We start from the raw sequence: 23546 nt of genomic DNA on the forward strand, positions 1-23546 counted from the left end.
AATATATATATATATATATATATATATAAAAAAAAAAAAAAATCGAAGATTCGAATTAAAATCGAAGCTCGGCCCCGAAGCTTCGATTGCCAAAAAAAGCTTCGAAGGTCAGCCCTAGAAATCTCTTACCTTTCTCCACTGGTTAAAAATGCCAGGAACTGAAATTGAAACTTGCTGTGCGCCGCAGTGATATGTTTATTATGAAATGACAATTGCGTGTTGACACGCCCACTGCGCGAAGCCTCCTAAATAACTTTTTCCAGTTTGCACATATCTATTATCTATGACTAATTCTAGTGATGCACCGATGTGAAAATTGTGGCCGATACCGATAACCGATATTAATATTGCTGTTCTGGCCGATACCGATATTTACCGATGTCGATATCTCTGTATAGAAAACACTTTTTTATGATAATCAAATAAAGAGCTATTTTCCAAAACGCATACTTTTTTTTACCTTTGTAACTTATTTTCAGAAATGACTGATATTTTGAAACTATTTAAGGCCAAAACATGTAAAAAGAAGGAAAAAAAAAAATATATATATATATATTTTTTTTATATATATCGGCCCTATCTTGATATCGGACCGATACCGATGTGTAAAAAAACGGCCATATCGGCCGATATTATATCGTGCATCACTAACTAATTCTATCTATTTTTAGGGGCAAATGCGAGTGAAATAGTCTCGCTGTGGTTACATGACGTCATTGCTATTTTAGAGTTACTAGGTATAGTCAAAATCCATACCGTAGAGCAAATTCATACCGTTTATACCGTCCACCCCTAGGCCATTATTATTATTAACGAATGCCAGAAATTGTTTCATACCACTTAATGTCCAAACTATCCCTTTCAAGCCAAACTGATGTCTGTTTGCTGTTGTATCTTTCAGTGCAAAATTGTGCGAGTTCTAAACATGTGGCAGAAGAACGGTGTGTTTGAGATGGACATCATTCAGCCTCTGTTGGATATGGCTGGCTCCTTTGACCCTGCCCCCTATGACCCTGCCCCTTCATTGCAAGGTATTGTAAACAGAATTATTTTCTCCAACATGCTTATTATCTACCGGTATGTCTAAACATACTTTTGCACAGTTAAACTTGTGAAGATCCTTGTTTGAAGAGGTTGTATTTCCTGCTAAACGTGAATAGTTATTTGGATGGTTCTAAGAACAAATTTTATATGGTATGTAATAGGGGGTGACAGATATGTTTATTTCTTCAGGGCAGAAACATATTTATTAGTTAAGTTAATTAACACATTGAGTGCCACGCCCCTTCCGGGAAGTGACCCCTTCCGTGCCGCCCATTAAACCCATGTAAGCGTAGTTGTAGTTTGTAGAGCTAAACCTATATTTTATAGTATAGCTATGGGTATAATAACGCCCTCGAGTCTCAGTGAGCTGCTTCTGGTCAACGTGCAAAAAACGGATAATTTTTTCATCTGTACATTATAAATAAATAAATAAACTAACCCGTTTCTAATGGGGTGCAATAATGCCGGAAGGCGTTAGAGGGCGGTATAAGACCGTCTGCCAGCTCAGACACACTCAGAACAGTATGCACATGGTGCCCCGCTGAATTATGAATGGCAATAGCTAATAAAAGAAATACCGTGACAGAAACAGAATCTACGTTTCCGGCACTCAACGATCGGGCGACAGAACCGTAGATCTACGTTTTTGGCAAACAATGTGTTAAGAGGCCATCATAACTGTTATTTGGTGCCGATATTCAATTGCAGTGAATGTGAACGTTTTAGTGTAATTTACAGTAACTAAAACCCTATAACAAGGCTGCCAAATAAACATGTTAAGTCAAATAATATGTAAATCCAAAAATATTTGGACAATACATTTAAGAGCGCATCGAGTGATGTGGCCTGATTATAAGAAGTTTGATAGGAAAACGTCTTTTATAAGGTGAATAAATACAAGACGTGTTTTTTTGCTGTGCCTTTGATGGATAGTTGATCTGATCGCTCATTCGATAGCCAGTTGATGTCAATTTACTTTAGTTTTGATTCCATTTGTTTTGCGTTTTGGGGAAAACAAAGTTTTCAGAGAAACTTTTTTTTTTTTTTTTTTTTATAATTCTTTTTCCCCCTCCATTTTCCTCCGATTTTCTCCCATCCCAATGTTAGTCGTATGCCAATTCCCAGTCCCTTCCTGGTCGCTGCGCACTTACCCCCCACAGTCAGATCATCTGGGAGAGTGGAGGCTACCACGTGCTTCCTCCGACACACGTCCAGCCAATCACCGCTTCTTTTCACCTGGCAGCGCGGATTCTCATTGAGAGGGCGTAGCGTGTGGGAGGACCACACTATCCCCCTCAAGTCCAATCCGCGCTTAGCAGGCGCCCCGACCGAACTGTAGGAGTCGCTGTTTACAACGACCCGGACCCACCCCGCCAGCTTCTCCCACCCTCTAATACAGCCAATTGTATTAGTGCAGACGGCCAGCCAAGCTGGTGACAACCCCGGAGCTGTGAGCTGGATTCGAACAGGCGCAGAGAAACTATTTCAATTGTAATTTCGCTCAACAAACAATTATCACTGGCACAAGTAGCAGACGACCAGGCCGCTCAAGTGAAGGAACATTACTCCATGCTCCCATGTAATCACATTAAGAGGGAAGGAACTTTGTTTAACATTTTTATAAACATCAAATGCTGAGAAAAATGACATGTATCTGGGTCAATTAACCAATCTGGAGCTCTGCCCTTGAACGAGGAAAGCAACGCTTGTAATGGGAAGGTAGAGAAAAAAAACACATGTTTTTTGTGTTTTGACTGAGGAAAGCAAGTTGTGATTGGAGGGTTAAGAAAAGAGGGCAGTGCGGGGGGGCCGGGCTGTGGGTCCTCCGGGACTGTGGCTCGCGGTTGCCGGGCCTGGAGGTGGAGGAAGATCGGTAAGCACTTTTATAGTATATATTTTATTTTATTTTAATGTACTTTTACTTTTTGACAATTTTATTGTCTAATCATTGTTGTGTTAGTTTAGGTTCTTGGATGTCTTTTATGTATTATTGTTATTATTGTGTTGTGTTGTTTCGTGTTTAACACATTGAGGACTGGCCGTCACCGTCTAATATGTGGCTGGAGGACAAAGCTTTGTAAACAAACCGATGTACTTTTGGAGAGCTATATCTATACTTTATAGTATTGCTATCTGTCCATTATCATTGTCACTTGAGTGCATAAACCGTGCCTTCATAATGGCTTAAAGAAAAAAAACCTATCGGTTGGTTGTCATTTTATAGCGTCGTGAATATAAGGTTTATCGCACTTTTCGTCTCAAATATTTTCTGGGAAGCTAGATATAGGGCTAAAGGCTACTAACGTTATATTGAACGGCATTTCTGTTGTATATATTTGAATGAAATAAAACAAACTGCTTATCATCCAGACTATTACAGATCATCTATGGATGAAATGGGGGCAACGGGGGACGCCGATTAGTATTATTGATTAGCAATAAAGTGTCTGTGCAAGTAGCCACATTCACTGATCGATTGCTTGCGTTTTACAAAAATGTCTGATCCGGCTGTAATTTGGGTGAAGAGGATCCTACCGTCAGCCCATGTGATCGCCGGCAGCATTTCCCCATTATTCATCGGCATCTGGTAGATCGATATGTCCATTGGCTGATCATAAATCCCATTATTCCAGGCTGAAATCTGTGCTTCGAACCGTGATCAACGGTGCATGCTGTTCGCTTGGGATCAGGCTAAAATGAAACGCCATAGACTGTAAACAATTTTTTACAATGATACTGCAGTGGAGCGATGGCGCCCCTAAGAGGATCTCGCCGGTATTGCATGTCGCCGATTTCACAGAGGCGGGTAAATCTGCAGAGTCGATCGGGGATCTTGATCCGTTTATTAATATGGAATAAAACAATAACAACTTGCCACGAGTTAACTCGTGGCTCTGGTCCTCAACGCATGGCACCGAAACCCGAGTTAACTTGTGGTTGGGCGGCAAAGTGTTAAAAACTTAAAATAAAAAAGATTTGGTCAAAAAAATAAAAATGGGTGAATTATCGGGCTCACGGATAATTGGCCATAATTTTCTTTCTTACTTGAGAAATAAATTGCTACTGTACTCGCCAGTCTTACTGGGTCAGGTAACTGATCTGTCTGTCCTGTGTGCTTGTAGGCCCAGCCGCCCCTCAGGCCCAGTCAGAACCTGCTGTCTCCAGCCCCTCGGATGCCGCTGCCGCTCTGCCTCAGCTTCCCAACCCGGACGCCTTAGCCGCTGTGGCACAGCTGTTTCAGTCCTCACAGGGTCAGGAGGTGAGACGGACATTAACCTCTTAAGCCGACGGGTCCGGTACTGGACCCAAAATGACATCACGTCATACATCCATGTCTACAGACTGTATGGATTAATGTTTTTTTTTTTTTTTTTCAAGTGTAGCCAAGAGTAAAGACCCTAATCCTGTCAAAACAGCAGTCCTAGTGTATATTTTCAGCAATACGTTTGTTTACCAATAGGTTAAAGTGTTATTAGTGAAATATCATAAACGAGTGAATATAGACGCTAAAATCTCTGCAACGCCATTTTGTTTGTAGTCATATGAGGAGAGGACATCCAGAGCTCTCAATGAGTGTTGACATTTTTTAAAACGACATTACCCAGCTCATGTCAGCTTCTGTCAAGCAAATTATTTGTGGATGAATTTTTCTCATTTTTCGGGATTATCTACCACAAAACTGAACGTTATTGGCATAAATTAGAACACAGTTAGTTTAGCTACCTTTCTGTGAATGTTTAGCAAAAATCCTGGTTGCAATCCGATTCAAAATGGCGGACCGGTCTATATAATAAAAAAAACGAACTGTATTTACAGTAGATTTCATTCACGGTTCTTGCTTCACGCCTGGTGATACTAAATCCAAATTGAACTCTGCCATTGGAAAGAGTAGATTTGGTCCGATCCATAGATGTGCAACTTGGCTATAATAATGTAATTTATAGGCCTGATATTCTATATTCTATATGTCCGGATGGCAGAATTCACTACTGTATCTATAAAACCTTCTGTTTAATAATCTTCTCTTTATTAATTTGCTTAGATTTTTTTGTAAACGTGATCTCAAGAAGGTGCTGAACGAGCTCAGTGGCAGTTTTTCATGTCTGGTCATTTTTACCATGGTGTTATCTCCGCCAAATATGCAAAGAAAAATCATAATTTAAAATCATGTGTCATCCGGACTACATTTTTTTAATGTGTCAAGAGTACCTTATTTCTTAAGTAGTCAAAATGACTGATATCCCTTGTTAATGTGTCCAACATGGATGCACTGTAGTACTGTCCATTCTACACCAGCATGGAGTATGTGTACTAACACCAACATGCTGGTGGTGGGGATGTAGAGGAGACCGGAGTCAGAGGACCGCAGCTTCCAGGGTGGGATGGAGGGAGGTCAGCTAGGTACCGGGGGGCAAGGTAGTGAAGGGATTTGTAGGTGATGAGGTAATAAGAGTAATAGTAAAAAAAAAAAAAAAAACAGTAGGAGAAGGTTTTACTCCTGACTGACCTCTGCACCAACCCCTTCCCCCTACCAATAGCTGCAGAAGATGCTACAGAACTTCCAAAAGGAGGACAGAGCCAAAACCCAGGCTGCCACGGTTCCCAACAGCGTTCAAGCCCATCATCCCCAGGCGCCTGCTGTTCAGCTCAACCCATACGACGCTCCCACTGAGCAGAAGAGCGCGTTAGCCAAGGTAACAGGAACGTCCTCTAACATTACCGCCTCGTAATGAGAACGTCCTCTTAAAGGAAAACGCCAACATTTTGGGAAATTCGCTTATTTAACATCTTCCCTGGAGTTAGACAAGAAGATGCATACCTTTTTTGTCTTTGTGCATGCATTAGGCTTAGGGAACAGCCGCTCCATTAGTGTAGCTTAGCTTCATCACTGGAAGTTGGTCAGACTTGTACCCTGACGTTCCCTACAGTGCCCTACAGTCACGAAATACACTCCAAATACAACTCCAAAACGTTCCTGTAAACATGTTGTGACCTGTGTATTTACCACGTGGAGAAATAAAAAATTATTGAATTCGACAATTACGTTTTCTAAGCAAATATACTCGAACTATTTTTTGCCTAACCACTCCTCTCTGGGCGCAGTGATTTCAGTGCTACTTTCTAACGTGACGCTGTGTTTGTTTACATTCTCATTTCATTCAAATGATCCGAACCGATTGAAGTTTATGGATGGAGGCTTTTAATCGTCAAGGTAAGAGGATTTTAAGTCATGGTATCCATAAACTTCAATCGGTTCGGATCATTTGAATGAAATGAGAATGTAAACAAACACGGCGTCACGTTAGAAAGTAGCACTGAAATCACTGCGCCCAGAGAGGAGTGGTTAGGCAAAAAATAGTTCCGAGTATATTTGCTTAGAAAACGTAATTGTCGAATTCAATAATTTTGTATTTTATATATGCGCTTGTTTGACTTTGAGTAACTTTTTCATTGTTTATTTTTTATGTATTCATTGGCTTTTCCTTAGAAACTCCTCGATCATTTTGATTATGATGACGAACCGGAGGACGGAAAAAAAAAAGACATCAACGCCCAATCTGTGTAAGTTCAGAATATACATTTGATCCTTTAGACACATCACACATGTAACCCGTGGCTAGCACTGTGCAGTCATGTATGCTGAAGATTTGAGTAACAATCTGGTTTTTGATGGCTAGCAGAATGTTTATTATGATCAACTTTGCATTTATCATGGTGCTGTTCAAACATCAACTAAAAGTAGCTGTTTATAAAAATTTAAGTCCAGTATGTAAGTAGTAAAAAGAAAAGCTCAAATTTGCCAGTACTGCCGAGCCCACTGGTATTTCCTTTGATAAATAATGTGAAAGATGGAGGAACATTTTAACATGGAAGCAATCTTATAGTCAACACCTGCTGTTCTGTGTTTCTTATCTCATGGCTATCTTTTTGATAAGAATTGCACATTTAATGAGTATTAAAAATGCCAAAAAGGAGAAAAGATGGCTGGACGGCCTCGGCAAAGAAAATCCTTATTGGCAGATTCACTTCACTCACAGTTTCATGACCTTCACTCCAGTGTGTCCGTCCTATGTGACTAGTCATTGTGCTTATTTTTTGTACATGTCTGCAAATCCTAGACATTTCTCTTCTGTGTCTTCGCTCTCTCATCATTGCAGAGGCGTTCCGGGCAATGCGTACAACCAGTTTCCCGGTCAGATGCCCAACATGGAGCATTGCCATCCCCATATGATGGAAGAGGGTGCTGGTAACCAGGTATCCAACCTTTGTGTCTTTTTGAAGTGGCATGTCCATAGGAAATGGGAAACATCTCTTTTTTGTGTGTGCTGAAAACACTTTGAGCACTAAACACTAAACACATGCTCGATTGCTCGGCTCTGAGCTCTATCAGGAATGCGCACTAGCTCTGTGTTTCATTTGAAATGAAAAAGAAGCCAGCGCTGAAAAGACACTTTGGCTAAAACCCCTTTCACACCTAGAACCACAACTAACAAGACAACTATAATTCATAAAAAGATTAAAATCGGTCAAAGTATGTGAAATGTCTGCCTTCCCACCACAACCATAATTATAAACGGAGTCAAAACCGACATTGTGGATACTTGAGAAACTGTGTCTTTATAGTTATTGTCTTATAGTAATATCTAACTGGCCAATAGAGTAGAATGTAATCAGCCCGGCACAACATACATTGATCCGTTCTGTTTGTCTACGTCTGTTTTTAGTTATTTTTCAATGAGGAGTATCCATTTGATCGACAGGGCTGATGATGTGTCCGTCTCTGCCAGATCTGTGTCCATTTTGGCGGATAGAAAAGTCTGGAGAGGATGAACTTTTGGAACTGACGGATATGCCACTGGTTGTTAGCAAATCTGTTTCTGAAAACGCTAATTAGGTTATTAGCTTCTAATTTAAAAACAAACATAATGGACAGCAGTACTGTACGTCTGGTTCGTCTCCTTTTAGTGATGGATCAATGTAGCCGGATGCCCTAATATAAAAAACTACTACACTCTACCTCTGGATGTGTTGAATCTAGTCTCTTTGTGATGTCCCATCTATATTGTAATATTTCTGTATCTGTCACTTTATTTCCACCCAGCCCCACGGAGGTATGATGCAGGGTGGGCCTCAGATGGCGGCAGGTGGAAACCCTCCCATGGACGAGGGATATTCACACTCGCGGGTAAATCTCTCCATTTAGGCCGACTGTTTCAGGACGAGGATAAAATATGTTCCCTCAACTGTATCTCACATTTACAATTGAATCCATACGGTGGCACTGTCGATGCACTTCTTTTGGGGCCTGCAGTACGACAACATGCATCTGTGTCATCCGGACTAAATTTTTTTAATGTCAAGAGTACCTTATTTCTTAAGTAGTCAAAATGACTATCCCTGGTTAATGTGTCCATTTTTTTTTTTGGTCTTTTTCCCCCTCCATTTTCCTTCGATTTTCTCCCATCCCAATGTTAGTCGTATGCCAATTCCCAATCCCCTTCCTGGTCGCTGCACACTTACCCCCCACAGTCAGATCATCTGGGAGAGTGGAGGCTATCACGTGCTTCCTCCGACACACGTCCAGCCAATCAACCGCTTCTTTTCACCTGGCAGCGCGGATCCTCCCTGAGAGGGCGTAGCGTGTGGAAGGATCACACTATCCCACTCGGGTCCTATCCGCGCTTAGCAGGCGCCCCGACCGAACTGTAGGAGTCGCTGTTTACAGCGACCCGGACCCACCCCGCCAGCTTCTCCCACCCTCTAATACAGCCAATTGTATTAGTGTGAACGGCCAGCCAAGCTGGTGACAACGCTGGAGCTGTGAGCTGGACTCGAACAGGCGAATCCAGCTCACAGCTCCGGGGTTGGTGACGAACGCAATCTCCGCTACGCCACCTAACCGCCCAGTACTGTTCATTCTACACCAGCATGGAGTATGTGTACTAACACCAACATGCTACATGGAAACCAGGCAGAAGCCAAAGCTCTGATGCCTGTGGCCTAACAAGCCATTTTAAATCCAGTATACTGGAACAGTCCATTGAGTAGTAGATACTTCAGTTTTAAATCCATTATACTGGAACAGTCTATTGATTAGTAGGTACTACCTAGTATTCTCAGGATGTGACTTGCCCATCAATATGGGGCAGTGCCCACAGCTCATTGGCCCACGGTTGTCATTTAATTATAATCACCTGCTAGTTGATTACATATCGTATATAGTACCAATGTGTCCTTTTCTCATAATTGTCTTTTATAGGGAGATTCAAGAGAAGATGCATCTGTAAGGAGGGAAGGCAGGCACAAAGGCAGAAGATCAAGATCCAGATCTGGCTCCAGGTGAGAAACTGTGCTCCTGGTTCATACAGTATTCTGGTTCAATTGGTTACACCAGGGGTCAGCAACCTTTACTATCAAAAGAGCCATTTCCCCCCCTCCCACAAAATAAAATTCATCTGGAGCCGCAAAACCAATTTACCCTTAAAATGAAGATAACAGTGTATAATGTTTTATATATACTTATCCCCAAGCATACCCCACATTTAGCATAAAACGCCTGATGATTACATACCCAAAGTAATTGGCGATTTATTATACTTTATACTTTATACACAGTTTGTTGCATTAACTCATTCACTCATATCCATCCTTGTACTCAATGGGCCACCGCTTTAAAAGATAGGGATTTTCACTGTGCGTCGCATTGTTTGCAGGGCTATATTCTATATTATAGCTATGGAGACAATACTATGGCTCATTTGACAGTACCTATCCCTCGTCCAACGTGAAAAAGAATTTTTTCATGTATACATTTGCGTGTTATACCGTGGTGAATATTGTATAGTTTCAGAGTGATCCTGGCTAATTCCTGGTAACTGCGTTATGGGGCGATATGTGAATTTTGCTAAAAGCGTTCGCGTTGCTCGCCTGGACACGCTACTATTTCAAAAAAAAAAAAAAAAACACGCAATCAATCTCTGAGAGTGGGTCTTAAGCAGAGCCCAATCGCTGAACACAGGAGAGGAGAATGGAGCGTTTCAAGGGGTTTTAATGGTATTCCCAAGCAGGCAAGAATTGCATCCAGAAATGTACAACAGGTATGAATAGGGGGATAACGGGGGCAGGCGCACTCCAGTGCCACTGCAGACGGGAGACACTGTTTCGTGTTTGAGAGAGGGAGCTGGAACTCCTCGGTAAGCTCCAGGGGGGTCCAGACAGGAACACGCTGGCACCGAGGTCCTAGGTAATGATACTAACACCACGATGACTTCTGGTCAGCGTCGTCCGGTTGAAGTAGGGTCCTCATCATCAGGGGATGGGATACAGCTGTGAGGAGTGAGGTGCCTGATAGCGTGTGAATCAGGGGATGAAGTGCAGCTGGGTTGAGTGACGGGAGGTGAAGGGATGCTGACCATATAAGGGCGTGAGGCTTCCGTGGTGGAAGGAAGGGAGGATGAAGAGGAGTGCGTGGTGGGAGGAAGGGAGGATGAAGAGGTGGATGGAAGGGAGGATGAAGAGGAGTGCGTGGTGAATGTGAGGAGAAGGAGGGGGAGTGAAGTACGCTCTCGCCGTGATTATGACAGGGGGAGTGAAGTACGCTCTCGCCGTGATTATGACACGTTTTTTTTATGCTTTGATCGCCAGCAACGGCATTCGTTTTGAATACTATATACGTTGATTGGCTGGATCGATATAAAATCATTGTAGGATCAAGGTGGAATTGACGTCAGATAGTCCTTACCTTTGATTGGGGTTATTCCAAAAAGAATATTCCAATTGTCTGATCGCGATTTCCAGTATTGATGTCGATCGGGTCCCTGACATGAAGTGGCACAAGATATGCCTCAAGTGTGCTGAACGAGCTTCGAAGTGCTTGGATGAAGCGATTTACTTGGCTTGGTCTAAATTCTCCGGCCCGGGCGGCATTAGATGTGACACAGTGTGAAATAAGGTTTCAAAGGGTGCCACCTAGCAGGATTCAGCCGGTATTGCACTCTCGGGGTCTCAGAATGAGTTCCAATGGTAACACGGAGGTCTGTGAGCCTGTAATGAATTAAAAAAACGAATAACCGCTGGCGAGATAACCCGACTTTACTAGGGTATGGCGCTGAATGAGTTCATGGAATTATAAAACAACAAAAAGAAAATGTTTGACATTTTATTGCTGTTTTTACCTGTTATAACAAAGGAAAACCTCAAACTCTTATGAAGAGGAGAAAAAAGACTGGCATGTGTAGACCTACTTTTAAATAAAACACAGAAGAGGAGACAAAACACTGGCATCTGTAGACCGACTTTGAAATAAAACCCTGAACTATGCAGGTATATTTGAGTCCTTTCCTTATTTGTGGAAAATGTATCAAATGAAAAGTAGTCTACTTTGAAAAAAGACTGGCATCTGTAGACCTACTTTGAAATAAAACACAGAACTATGCATCTCTATTTGAGTCCTTCCCTTATTTGTGGAAAATTTATAAAATAAAATGTAAATATTTTGTTGTTCGCAAATTTCCCACCACATATCAGGCATACAGGTAAGCCTGCATCGTTAGTCGTGAAAGCAAATTAGTCCATGCTGAATTAAACCCTCTATTTTCCTCGGACTTTCCTTCTTTTTTTGGATTTATCCATGGTTCGTTTACTGGGGGGTCAGAAACTCAAGATTAGCCACTTACAGACTGCAGGGAGAGGCGCAGGGTGTGACGTATATATTTTAGTTGATGAAATATTTTAGTTGATGAAATATCTTCATTTCAGTGTCACAGTATGACCTCGATCTCCAAAATAAGACTGATGAAAAAAAAATGTATTTTAAATTTTTTGTAACTGGGAGCCACAGCAGAGTGGCTAAGCCGCAGGTTGCCAGGTTAAAATGGAAATATATACAAACAATGATTACATTTCTGTCACTCATTAGCACACTTCTGAGAGGAAATGTTTTCATTTGTACTTTTTTTTTCATGGATTTTGGAGCTCGTTTCTGCTGCATATTGCTTCAGCCTACACCTTTTCGGTCATTTTCTTTCTTTTATAAATGTTCTACTACTATTCTATTGCTTTGTAAAAATAAGACCGAAATTAAATCATTCATTCATATTGCCCAGTTCTACATTGTTCTACATGTTTCATTGGGTGCCATGTGAATTCTGCTACCTCTCTAGCTCTATTGACGAGCTTTGTATGTATATACAAAGCTTTATAACGAACTGCCGCGGATTCTGACATTATTGCAAGTTTGCATTGTGTTTTCAAAGGGATCAACAGAAAGCTCAGAGTTTCAACAAAGTGGGGTGAAGGGGCATTCTCCCTTTCTGTGTGTGTGTGCACGTTCGCGTCCCATCTCTGGTCTTTGGAAAGACCAGGGCCCTCATTTATCAACAATGCTTAGAAAGTGTTCTATTTTCATTCTTAAGCACAGAAAAATCGGGATTTATCAACCGTGCGTGCACAGGTCCTACGCACACTCCGTGTTGATAAATACCATTTGTTCTTACCGTCTATGCTCGTGCACGATTATCCATATATGGTCATGAAACATCCCCATGGGATGTGAAATAATGGTCTTACCCGAGCGAACTCTGAGAAACTTCACTGAGAGCGAGATTGATCACCGAGGTCTAACAAACTGATTCAACGTATACAGCATTTCCCGTTGTGAACAATCTTATTTGGAAACATGACACACAGAATAATAGTATTTAGCGTTTTATTTCAAACAATATTTAATCGTATGCTTATAGATATTTTTAGAGAATAAATAAATCCAATGAAGTTGTCAAGTTCACAGACAAATCCGCTGAGGAGGAGGGAGCGTGCAGACTATCTTCGGTGCGCCGGGAGCCAAGGATGTTGACTGACCCAGTCCTGCTACAGAACCAGCACATTGACAAAAAATAAATGACAAGCTGACCCGACATTAAGCACTGTAATGACTGAAATGAAATCAATTTCAGCAGGCCAACTCTGCGCTCTACAATGCCTATTGTGCGCTCGTGAGCCTGTGGTTTTGGTCAGAGTCATTATGGCTTCAGTGGATAACCCTGATCTGCATTTAAGTGATGTTTTAATTATAGATACCCCAGTAATAACATACAATTGAATTAAATATAATTAGGCCTGAATGAGTCGTGTTCCTCCCAGCCACCGGCAACGACATTATCAGCCAAAATGCCCATCGCAGATTATCTGTACATTGACAGAGTGGAATCCCGTTCACATTACTGGATTTGTTTATTGATGGAGCTTTGAAAGCTACATGGGTACAGTCTATTGCTCCGATGATGTTGGGTAACCTGGCGTAAAATCCTCTCTTGGCCTCCTGTTAATGATATTGTATGTAGTTGGGGGGAAATTACGACATCGACATCCAACACTGCATTTTTCTCCACGCTCCAATTTGGGTCTCAAATTGCGGTACAAATCAAGGAGAATGTGTCTCGGTTAGGGGACTATACTTAATATTATTATGTTCTCTCTCTGCAAATAGACTGCCCTATATCTCTGAAAACATCTGAGCGCACACCGCGAGAAGTATTCCTATAATAACGCTATGAACCAGACTGAATTCATTCGGAAATACCGTACCTATTCCAAATGCTATTTAGGGTTTGACAATAATTACACTAATGTCGCTATTTTACAATGAACTATAGTGAATTACGGGTCATACAGAACACGTCATTGTTGAAACTAATGCATGAACTAATGAAAGCATAATGCCGTCCGTCTGCAGTCTTCATATTCTACCGCTGGGCGCCAGGTACGCATGGTCAGAGCAGCAGAGCTGTGCATATATATATACGCACAAAGTCAAGCACACGTTCAAATCGATAAGTCCCACACTTTGCTTAGAAATTATCGTACGCACGGGTTACACACATATCTGTGCATACGCACCATTGATAAATGAGGGCCCAGGGCCCTATTCCACGTACCTGGTTCAACTAAGTCGATCAAAAGTCCCATTATCCAGATTAAATTAACCCGATGTTTGAATCCGGGCTTTCCCTGTTCCTCGAACGTCTCGTTAATTCGAACCAGACTTGATACTCAGGATAATTGCGCGCGGCCGCCTCACCTGAAAAGACAGCAGGTGTCGATCGCAGAAATCCTGATTTTCTAACGGTATTGATTGATTGATTGAAAACTTTATTAACAGATTGCAGAATGGGTACAATACAGTACGGCTCAATAGCCTCGCCGACGAGTTAAATGTATAATCTATAGGCTAATGTTAAGTCCCTCATTACCCAAATCAATCCGATTATATTTCTTTAAATGTGCCTGCTGGCAGTAGGCTTAATGGAATGAATAATCGAATGAGATCTATTGCTAGTGAAAATAATTTCAGAATAAGTAGATACAAACAAGCCCAAAGAGTATCTAATTGATATGAATTAATAGATACTTATGAGGATATCTGTACTTTATGCGCTCGACTTAGGTATCATGTACTCTATATATAAACAAAGTTTTCAAGGCGCGACCCCCGAAATAACGGTGTCAGAGAGGCTTGGAGGGAGGCTATACAGTTTCACTATTAATCAGGTTTTAATCTGTTTTTCGGACATCATCCATACATGCATTGAATTGATTAATCTTGTCAAGTCAAGATTGGTTTATACCAGTGACATGTTCATCATCAGATAACACTAACAGTTCTTAATGCATTTTCTCAAATTCATTTGTCAAATCCGTCAAACAGCGCATCTCAGACATTTTAATCCCAGTTACAATATCACAATAACCTAGCATACCGTGCGGCAAAGGGAACCGCTCCCGCCTACCTCCGGTCAATGGTCTCTAACTATACACCCTCAAGACCCCTACGCTCTGCATCTTCTGGCCGCCTCAGACCTACTCCTATCCAAGCTCCGGGAGGGTCATCAAAGAGAAGTCGCCTATTCTCAGTCCTTGCCCCACAATGGTGGAATGAACTACCCACCCCAGTTAGGACAGCCGAAACACGTCCAATCTTTCGCCGTCGACTAAAGACTCACTTCTTCAACCATTATCTGAATTAAAAAAATAATAATCGAAACCTAACTAACCGTACGGTCATGCACTTGTCCTATTAAACTAACCTACACTGTAGCACTCAACACTTTGATGAACATTGTTGCTTAGCTGATGAGTTGTGCCCTTCCTGATGGCTTGTCGTACAGAACATGTAAGTCGCTTTGGATAAGAGTCCGCTAAATGTAAATGTAAAATGTAAATAACGTGTGAGTGACAGTGATACAATTCAACAATCCACTTATTCAGATTCCTTGTAATTCATATCCACAGTCCACGCATGAAGACGCTTCAATTTATGCTTGAATGAAACACAATCCGGCGCTCCGTTAAGCAAATACATCCACAGCGGAGAATATGAAACGAATCGGAGGTTTCATTCATAAAAAATATCCCAGCGGGATTCACATTTGCAATGCAGTTATTAAACGGAACGGAAAGGTCTGGCTTAAGTCAAGTGTTACGTACCCCAGTGGGGAGACTAAACTCTAGGCCACAGACAGGATAGGTGAGGGTGCAGTGACACAAAACACAAGAAACTATTTGCAAAATAATATTTATTTTACAAACACACAACGGCAACAGAGAGCAAAGAGGACTTACCAGTGAGCACCAAATGAAATATCAAAAAGAAATAAAAGCCCACCCCCCCCCCTTTACAGGCGCGGACGCCCCAAAGTACAGGTGGTGGTGCTCACTTCTAAGGCTGGTGTCTTTAACAGTAGGTCACCTACGTCATGTAGACCCAAAATGTAGACCCAGGGTATCTTCCTGTCCTCAATGTCCCTGTGTGCGAAACGAAAGATTAATACAAAGCAAAGCAATCACTATAGGCTGGGTGACGAGGAATAAATACACACGTTAGAAACAAAACAGAAATGTACAAATACTAAACTAATGCCAAACAGGCCACAGCTCTACAGAACACAAACGGCACAAAACTATACTAAAGACCTAAACTAACTGACAGCACAAAGTGCCAGAGCCTTCACCAGCTCTATACCGAAGACATACCAAAATGAGCTCCCACACAGACACAGACCAAGTATAGTTACCACCACACACAGACCAAACGAACCAGGGAGCTCACTAACACTGAAACAAAAAGGGTATATGAAGAGAGAGTGGATGTTGATTGCAGAATCAGTTTCACCTGCCGTTGCACTGGGGTGAGTTGCTGATTGACCAGCTGCTGCTGCTGCAACTGGGACTGGGAGACACCTGAGAATGGGATATGTAGACACAAGAGGGAGACAAGACAACAAGAAACAAAACATGCCTATATATACAACAGATAACATGCATTACTCCCTCTTTATTACATGGCGTTTTCACATTCGCCGAAATGCTTGCTTGTGATTGGTCAATAGCGCGCGTCAGAGGTCCGTTATCAGACAATAATGACCGCTGTGCGCAGCTGTTCGCAATCAAGCCCACTGACATCAGTGCAATCAGACACTGCCGGTGTACTGCTGCCGGGGAAGCTGCCGGCGATGACGGGGCGGAGCGACGAGCGGAGCCAGAACCAGTGTTGCGAGTCGATGTAAAATGAATTGGGTATATTGTTAGTAAGTTAGCCATGTAATAAGCGGGATAATGTATAGCTATACTCGATCATTGTCGCAAAATAATTGACCTTCACTGACGTTTAAAACACCTCGCCGAGGCGGCTCGGTATTTTAAACTCTGTCTGTCAATTATTTTGCGACAATGGTAGGTCGTAGCTATACATTATCCCTTACATATACATACATAAGGACACCGTCCGTAACAAGCTATGCTGAAAATTATCCGGCTAACTCAGTTAGCCAGGTACGAGGAACAGGGCCCTGATGAGGAGTATATTATATTGATGGTATTTACTGAGGATGTACAGATAATGGTGATATTTTAAACATAAAAAATATAATACATAATAAAGGATACATGATCATCATACAACATAAAACAATTGTTCTAGGAACGGTTTTGGAGAGGGAGGTAGGGAGCAGTTTTAGGTTGTGTGTTGTGAGTTCCAAAAAATGGAACTTGGAGTTTAAAGCTCAATATATCAAAATGTGGCACTTTACAGTGAACAGGAGGTCTATTTGTATTAAAAACAATAGATTGTTTTTCATTTAAATGTCTGGAAGAGCACAAAAATTAAAATGTCATGATATTTTCTTTGCCTTTTTTGAGTTGATGGGCATATGATATCGTCTCATATCGATCGCAGGCACCTGAATCGTATCGTGGCAGACTTTGTGATATCGGCAAATATCGTATTGTTGTCCAAATAATCTATATCATATCGTGATGAAACTGGTGATTCCCACCCCTAGTCACTGCCATGGTATTCTATGCCTAAATCAACTTTCAAATGCTTCAGGGCCCTCATTCATCAACGTGACGTAGAAAGTGTTCTATTTCCATACTTAAGCACGGAATTTAGAATCTGTGCACGCACAAAAAAAACTGGATTTATCACACGTGCGTACACAGGTTCTACGCACACCTGTCTTGATAAATATGACTTTGATCCTACGTTTGAGCTTGTGCACTGTTTTAAGTATTTGCATACCAGAACCGCCCCGATTAACCATATACGGTAATGGAATACCCCCATGAAATGTGGAAAAATGGACTAAGCCGAGGGAAGCGTGTTATGAGACAGGCTGACAGACGTGTACACGTACGGTGATGTCGGATATGATATCTATTAACCATTGCTGCCTGGGCAGCGCAAACACTAATAAAGACCGTGCTGGAATATGACTGCCTTTTCCCGTGTTGTTTGATTAATACCCAGGGATTAAAGTTCTCCTCAATTTTATTCCAAATCGCGATGGATTTTCCGTCAATTTTCTACCTGCTGCATATGATTTCTAGAGGCATACTACAATCTATTTTGATGTCAGTATTGGGTAGCCTATATAAACAATAATACGAGAGCATATACAAGAACAATGAATATCACTGCATGTATGATGTAGCCTGCCTTTCAATACATGAACTTGAATTCCATCATGTTTGTGTGCGGGACTCACAAGGCTGTTGTCACAATGGGTGGTACCGGTACAGTAATAACAGTCTACACAATATCACGATGGACCATGCCATAGCCTATGTTCTATTATGACATGATCTGTGACGACAAATGTTCTAGAATGTTTGATTAAGATATCATACTCTGACAGCATGCCTATGATCAACAAAAACGCGAACTTGAATCCCATCATCATATTTACATAGTCTGTCCACTATCTGGTGTCATTGCAATGTGTTTTTTATTCTTTCTTATACAGTAAAAAGGGGGAAGAACACTATATCGTGGGTGTTCATATGACTTGTATTCTGCTTACAGCTTCGAAATTCCACTTGTTTCGTTTAACGTAAAGCCTTTTAAATATAATCAAAACGTTCCCGTGTTTCTGCGGTCTGTGCGCAAAATAATAACGAGTTGAGCTACGCGGAGCGCAGTCAGTCAGTACACCCCGTATATTCCGATAACGCTATATAAACCATGCTGCATTCATTCTGAGAGAGATCTATTATTCCAAATGCTATTTATAGGGTTTTGACCATAATTACACTACTGTTGCTATTTTACAATTAACTATAATGAATTACGGTTCATACAGAACGTGCCAGTGTTGAAACTAATGCACAGAAGCTCATTTCCTTGTTGTAATAATATATTCTACCAACGGGCGCCAGGTACGCATGGTCCGAGCTGTGCGTAAACATAAGCACGAAGTCAAGTTCAAGTTGAAATTGATGAATCCCACACTCTGCTTAAAAATGGTCGTACGCACAGCTTAAGCACATATCTGTGCGTAATTCACGTTGATGAATGAGGGCCCAGGTTTTTATTTTATTTATAAAGAATTTTACCACTCCAAAAATGTGCATGCATATGCAATAGCTTACAGGAATAGTAATCTATAAACCTCTTGATAATCAGTTCTTTACTTGACAACTTTCAGAAGCCCCCAAAAAATACTACCGTACATGTCTTCCCTCAAAGCAACAGTTGTGATTGGAGGATCAAGGAAAGAGGGCGGGTTTTGATGACGCCTGCGCTCATTGTGTTTTTCAGGTCCCCCAGGAGGAGACGATCGAGGTCCAACTCTAACTCCAGGAGGCCCCGGCATCGGCGCTCTCGCTCACGCTCCAAAGAGCGACGCGTCCGTTCTCGCTCCTCCTCTCAGGACAGGAACGACCGGGAGAAGCAGAGGGAGCGCAGGCGGAAGGGTCTCCCCAGCGTTAAGGGCCAGACACTCAGTGGTATGTACCTGTGAATGTCATGAAATATAAGGCTTTCTCGTGGTATTGCACAGTGAATGCTTATAGACGGGTTTCTCATCCACGCTAGACTCTGTACACTGAACTCGCATCAAGCAGGCAAAATTGAACGTATATACTTGCATTTGTTTCGCCATGCTAGCGATCTAAACAATCAGTCCATGCCAAAGCTAGATATGTAAAAGGTGAAAGACTCGTACTCACAGCCATGCTTATTTGGCTAAATGACATCCAGTCAGAGGAGTTTCGCCATAGAGCCCTGACTGCGGGTTTACAAACAAGGAACCCATCTATATATCCGGCCACAACTGGACTGCAATATTGAATGGTAGTCTACACTGAGAAAATCAATGAAGTATCGTTGTCATTTCAAAGTGATCTTTTTAAAGTTTGATTATGATGTGATCGCATTGCTGTTGTACATCCATAGGTGACCTGGAAATGTTGTGTATCAGGTTTAGCTGCATTTGGTTAACATTTGTGTGTCTGCATTACTTTTTCCCCACCTTTCCTGTGTTACTTTTTCCATTACTATCCCTTATCTCTTGGACATTTGCCACGTTTACATGTACACCAACATATTGTAATGTGAGTTAAGACAATAATGCAGGTGTAGCAAAGCTCATATAATTTTTCTCTAAACCCATTTGACCTGTTTTTATTTTTTACTTAATGTGGTCACTGGTAGGCATAGCCTATATCTCTTGAATCCAGTCAGGTTGTTTGCTGATGGAATGGCCGTTCCAAATCATGATATGAATGATGAATGAATGAATGACTTTATTTGACAATATATAAAAATAACATGTGGCAGAAGTACAGTCAGGAAAATACTGCCAAGGATGGACACAAAAAAGCTCAGAGCTTATTTCCATTGTGGTCCTTGTAGGGGAACGAAATGCTTAGACATGCATCATACAGACATGACATCACAACACATGTCACATATACATAACATAGACGCATAAAAACATGTAAGGGTCCATCAGGATAAGTGAACGCACTGCAGTGTTCAGTGTTTACGTGTTACTTTCACTTTTACACTGAACTCTTGAGACCCTCCTACGGTAGCCTCCTAGCTCTGAACTACAAAATGTAAACTACGGTAAAAAGTGCATATATCACTTAGATGTATTAACTTATAATACAAGTTTCACGTTTGCATTTCCTGGATGACAGCGTGGCCAGCTGGGCAATAGCAACCATGATGGGTTCCCAGAATTATTTGCATCACACAACCTTGTGGGACCCTGAGTGAGTTGAGATGCTGCTTTGCGATCACAATCAAATGAGTAGGCTATATATAGCCGCATCAACAATGTGGTAAGATAACTCTTGCATGTGAAATACCGTAATTCCTCTAATAGTAACCCCGGCTTGTATTTGTTTCAACTGTAGCGGGTACCAGGCTTGTATTAGGAGGAGGCCTGTATAAGAGGGAGGCCTATATTTCAAATTTTCAAACGGATCATAATGAATAAATCAACATTTTGTGTCAGTTTGAACCCAGTAAAATGTACTGGGTTCATTTATTGAAACCAAGTACTGTATGAAATAGTAAACAGTGCAATTACAGGTGGTCACTGGTCATTTCAACGTTTTCAAAGTGAAATCAAGTAACTAGCTCAGTATGCAGCTCAGTATATTAGTAACCCGGCTTGTATTAAGAGGCCGGCTTATAATTGCTTAGCTCAAGAGCGCACCCGGCCATTAATAGAGACCCGGCTTGTATTTGGGACCCGGTTACTATTAGAGGAATTACGGTATATCAACAAAATGTATCTAAACAAGTAACGGTGAAACGATAATATCATGGTTTTCCAATGTTTCACCTACTCTACTAGACTACCACTGCACAGAAATTAGGCATTTTCTTTCTAAAGTGGTTGCCAATGGTAACAGGCAGCCATGTTGGAAGAGAGACGGCTACACAAACTTTACACGCAAGGCCTCTATTACACACGCCGTGTGTTGGTGGCTTAACATAATCTATAGCCACTGCTCTGTTCGTGGAAGGCATGACACGCATTTATGCGTAACGATTTATGCATGAGTCGCACCTGCGGTGATAATATAATGTGATGGCAGTTGACTGGTTTGCGCATCGTCAAGCCCATTCTACATACATTTCTCGCTACTCTAGAAAAGCACAGACTTGTACAGGGCGGTTACATTTACAGGGAAAGCCACCTTGCAGTTTAGATGAATTAGAATCAGAAAGGCCGTTATTGCCAAGCAGTTTTGACATACAAGAAATGTGGTAGTTTTCAGTGCGACATTAACGGACAGACAATAACGGACAGATAAAATAAAAAGGTGGAATAAAATTAAATGGAATATGAACTAAATCAAGATGGAAGCACAATAGAATAGAATTATCAAGTAAAAAAAGGCCAGGGCTGTACAACTGTAAAATAAAAAAGGTGGAATAAAATGGTATATAAACTAAATTAAATAGAAGCACTATGGAATATAGTATAATTATAAGTAAAATAAAAATAGTTTGTTGGATATGTTGTTATATATGTTGTCTCCTGCTTTCCAACAGGTTTCCTAAAAGTAGCACCTAAAAGGAAGATTCTTTCAAGTGCTACAGACCTACAGAACTATGCCTTGATCGCAGTAAGGTCAATAGGTGCATTACTTTGTGCATGGAAACATAGCCATTGATTATTGCATCGTGGCTGACTTGCATCCAGACTATATAGGCTTCTGGTCACAATTATGACCACATCCATATCTTTACATACCTTGGTGTGTTCTAGCATGAAGTCTTGAACACTTCCCAGTGTTTATTCCCAAATCTCCCAACAAACTTGATTTTTGGTGAAAAAAATCCCATGATATATTGTTATTCCTTTGTCCCTCTCATTTGTCACAGCCTCAATAACCACTTGCACAATCGGCTTCTCTTAACGATAATATAGGCACCATACACCTTACTATCCAGCTTTCCATACTCTCGGGGCGCTTTCACACTTGCAATTTAGCAATTCTTGGTTGACAAGAATTAAATGTATTAAAAACGGACACAGACGGACAGACCTTAGATCGATGTAGCCACATAACATTAACACTTTAAGTGCCGAAAACGTGTTTAGGGGTCCTTCCCCGCCATGCTCAAGTTGCAGAGGACGCCGTAACTTGTCTTTGATATCAATATTTCAAAAATCTGTGATCGGATTCATATTTCCCATCCGCTGGCCTGAGACCCACCAAAAAGCCCCACTGAACCCTCTAGCGGTTCAAGAGCGCCATCTGGTGGCCGATCGGCGCAATCGCCAAAGAGGAAGTTACTTGGACAATGTGCTATTCACCCATATTACTTCCGGGCACTCGCTATAGGTTCCGGCACTCTAGCTCTTCACAATACATAGCGATCCGTTGCCAATAACTCGATAAACAACATGATTTGGACGTATATACTATTATACAAGCTGGAAATGGACCCGATATTTCTACATCCCATAATAGGCAAATGTCTGTTCCACGCTCATCGCCCAACGGCGCGAGGAAGATACGGTAAGATTCAGCGTTATTTTTGAACGTGTTCGATATAAACTGCTCTGATGAACATATGACCCACACTAGATGAATGATATAACGCTGCCCACGGAATTATAAACGATCCCCCGCCCATCCGGTCATCATCGGATGATACGTAGAAACTTCTAGAAGTACGTCCAATTGAAATTTTTTATATCGCGCCGATTGCCATCAAACTGTATTTCATCATCAATATAATGCATTTGGGGCTATAGATCACGTTCTGGAGAAAGCTGCAGAAAAAGATGAAAACATACTTATACTTTAGACCATATTTTACTATGAATATGTGAATGAAAAAGTTTAACGTTGCTACACGATGAACAATACATATAGGACCTTGAATGGGCCCTAATAATGGCAATTTAGCAATAGAATTTAAAAAGTTATAGCCCTGCAAAGAAGGGGAACTTTTCCATAGACAAATAGAGCTGGCAAGGGATGGTATATCATGAATTTAGCCTTAGGCAATCAAAGTGTTAAGGTCGCTTTCACATATAGTTTTGGTGGACTCGGTGCGGTTCTGGGGGTGAAGTTGCAACATTGTTGCATTCTTCATTTGGTTCGCCTGCGTTCACATAGAAATCTGTGAGGCGGACCGAGTCCTTCTGAACAATGTCACGCGGTCGAAAAGGGTGCTTGTCTATTGGACAGTG

At 41.4% G+C, this 23546-nt stretch overlaps 1 protein-coding gene across 1 annotated transcript in view; it reads left to right on the plus strand.

Moving 5' to 3' along the window:
* Window positions 1-23546, plus strand: part of LOC311239814 (SR-related and CTD-associated factor 4-like) — an 88095-nt gene that overhangs the window by 22676 nt on the left and 41873 nt on the right. Inside the window, exons 5-12 of the mRNA XM_084328263.1 lie at window positions 902-1031; window positions 4167-4303; window positions 5583-5738; window positions 6533-6606; window positions 7203-7299; window positions 8147-8230; window positions 9305-9384; window positions 19139-19326. Of these exons, the coding sequence (XP_084184389.1) occupies window positions 902-1031; window positions 4167-4303; window positions 5583-5738; window positions 6533-6606; window positions 7203-7299; window positions 8147-8230; window positions 9305-9384; window positions 19139-19326 (946 nt within the window). The remainder of the gene's footprint in view (window positions 1-901; window positions 1032-4166; window positions 4304-5582; window positions 5739-6532; window positions 6607-7202; window positions 7300-8146; window positions 8231-9304; window positions 9385-19138; window positions 19327-23546) is intronic.

The sequence above is a fragment of the Notolepis coatsorum genome (genome assembly GCF_963971535.1).
Source record: "Notolepis coatsorum genome assembly, chromosome: 1".
NCBI classification, from domain to species: Eukaryota; Metazoa; Chordata; class Actinopteri; order Aulopiformes; family Paralepididae; genus Notolepis; species Notolepis coatsorum.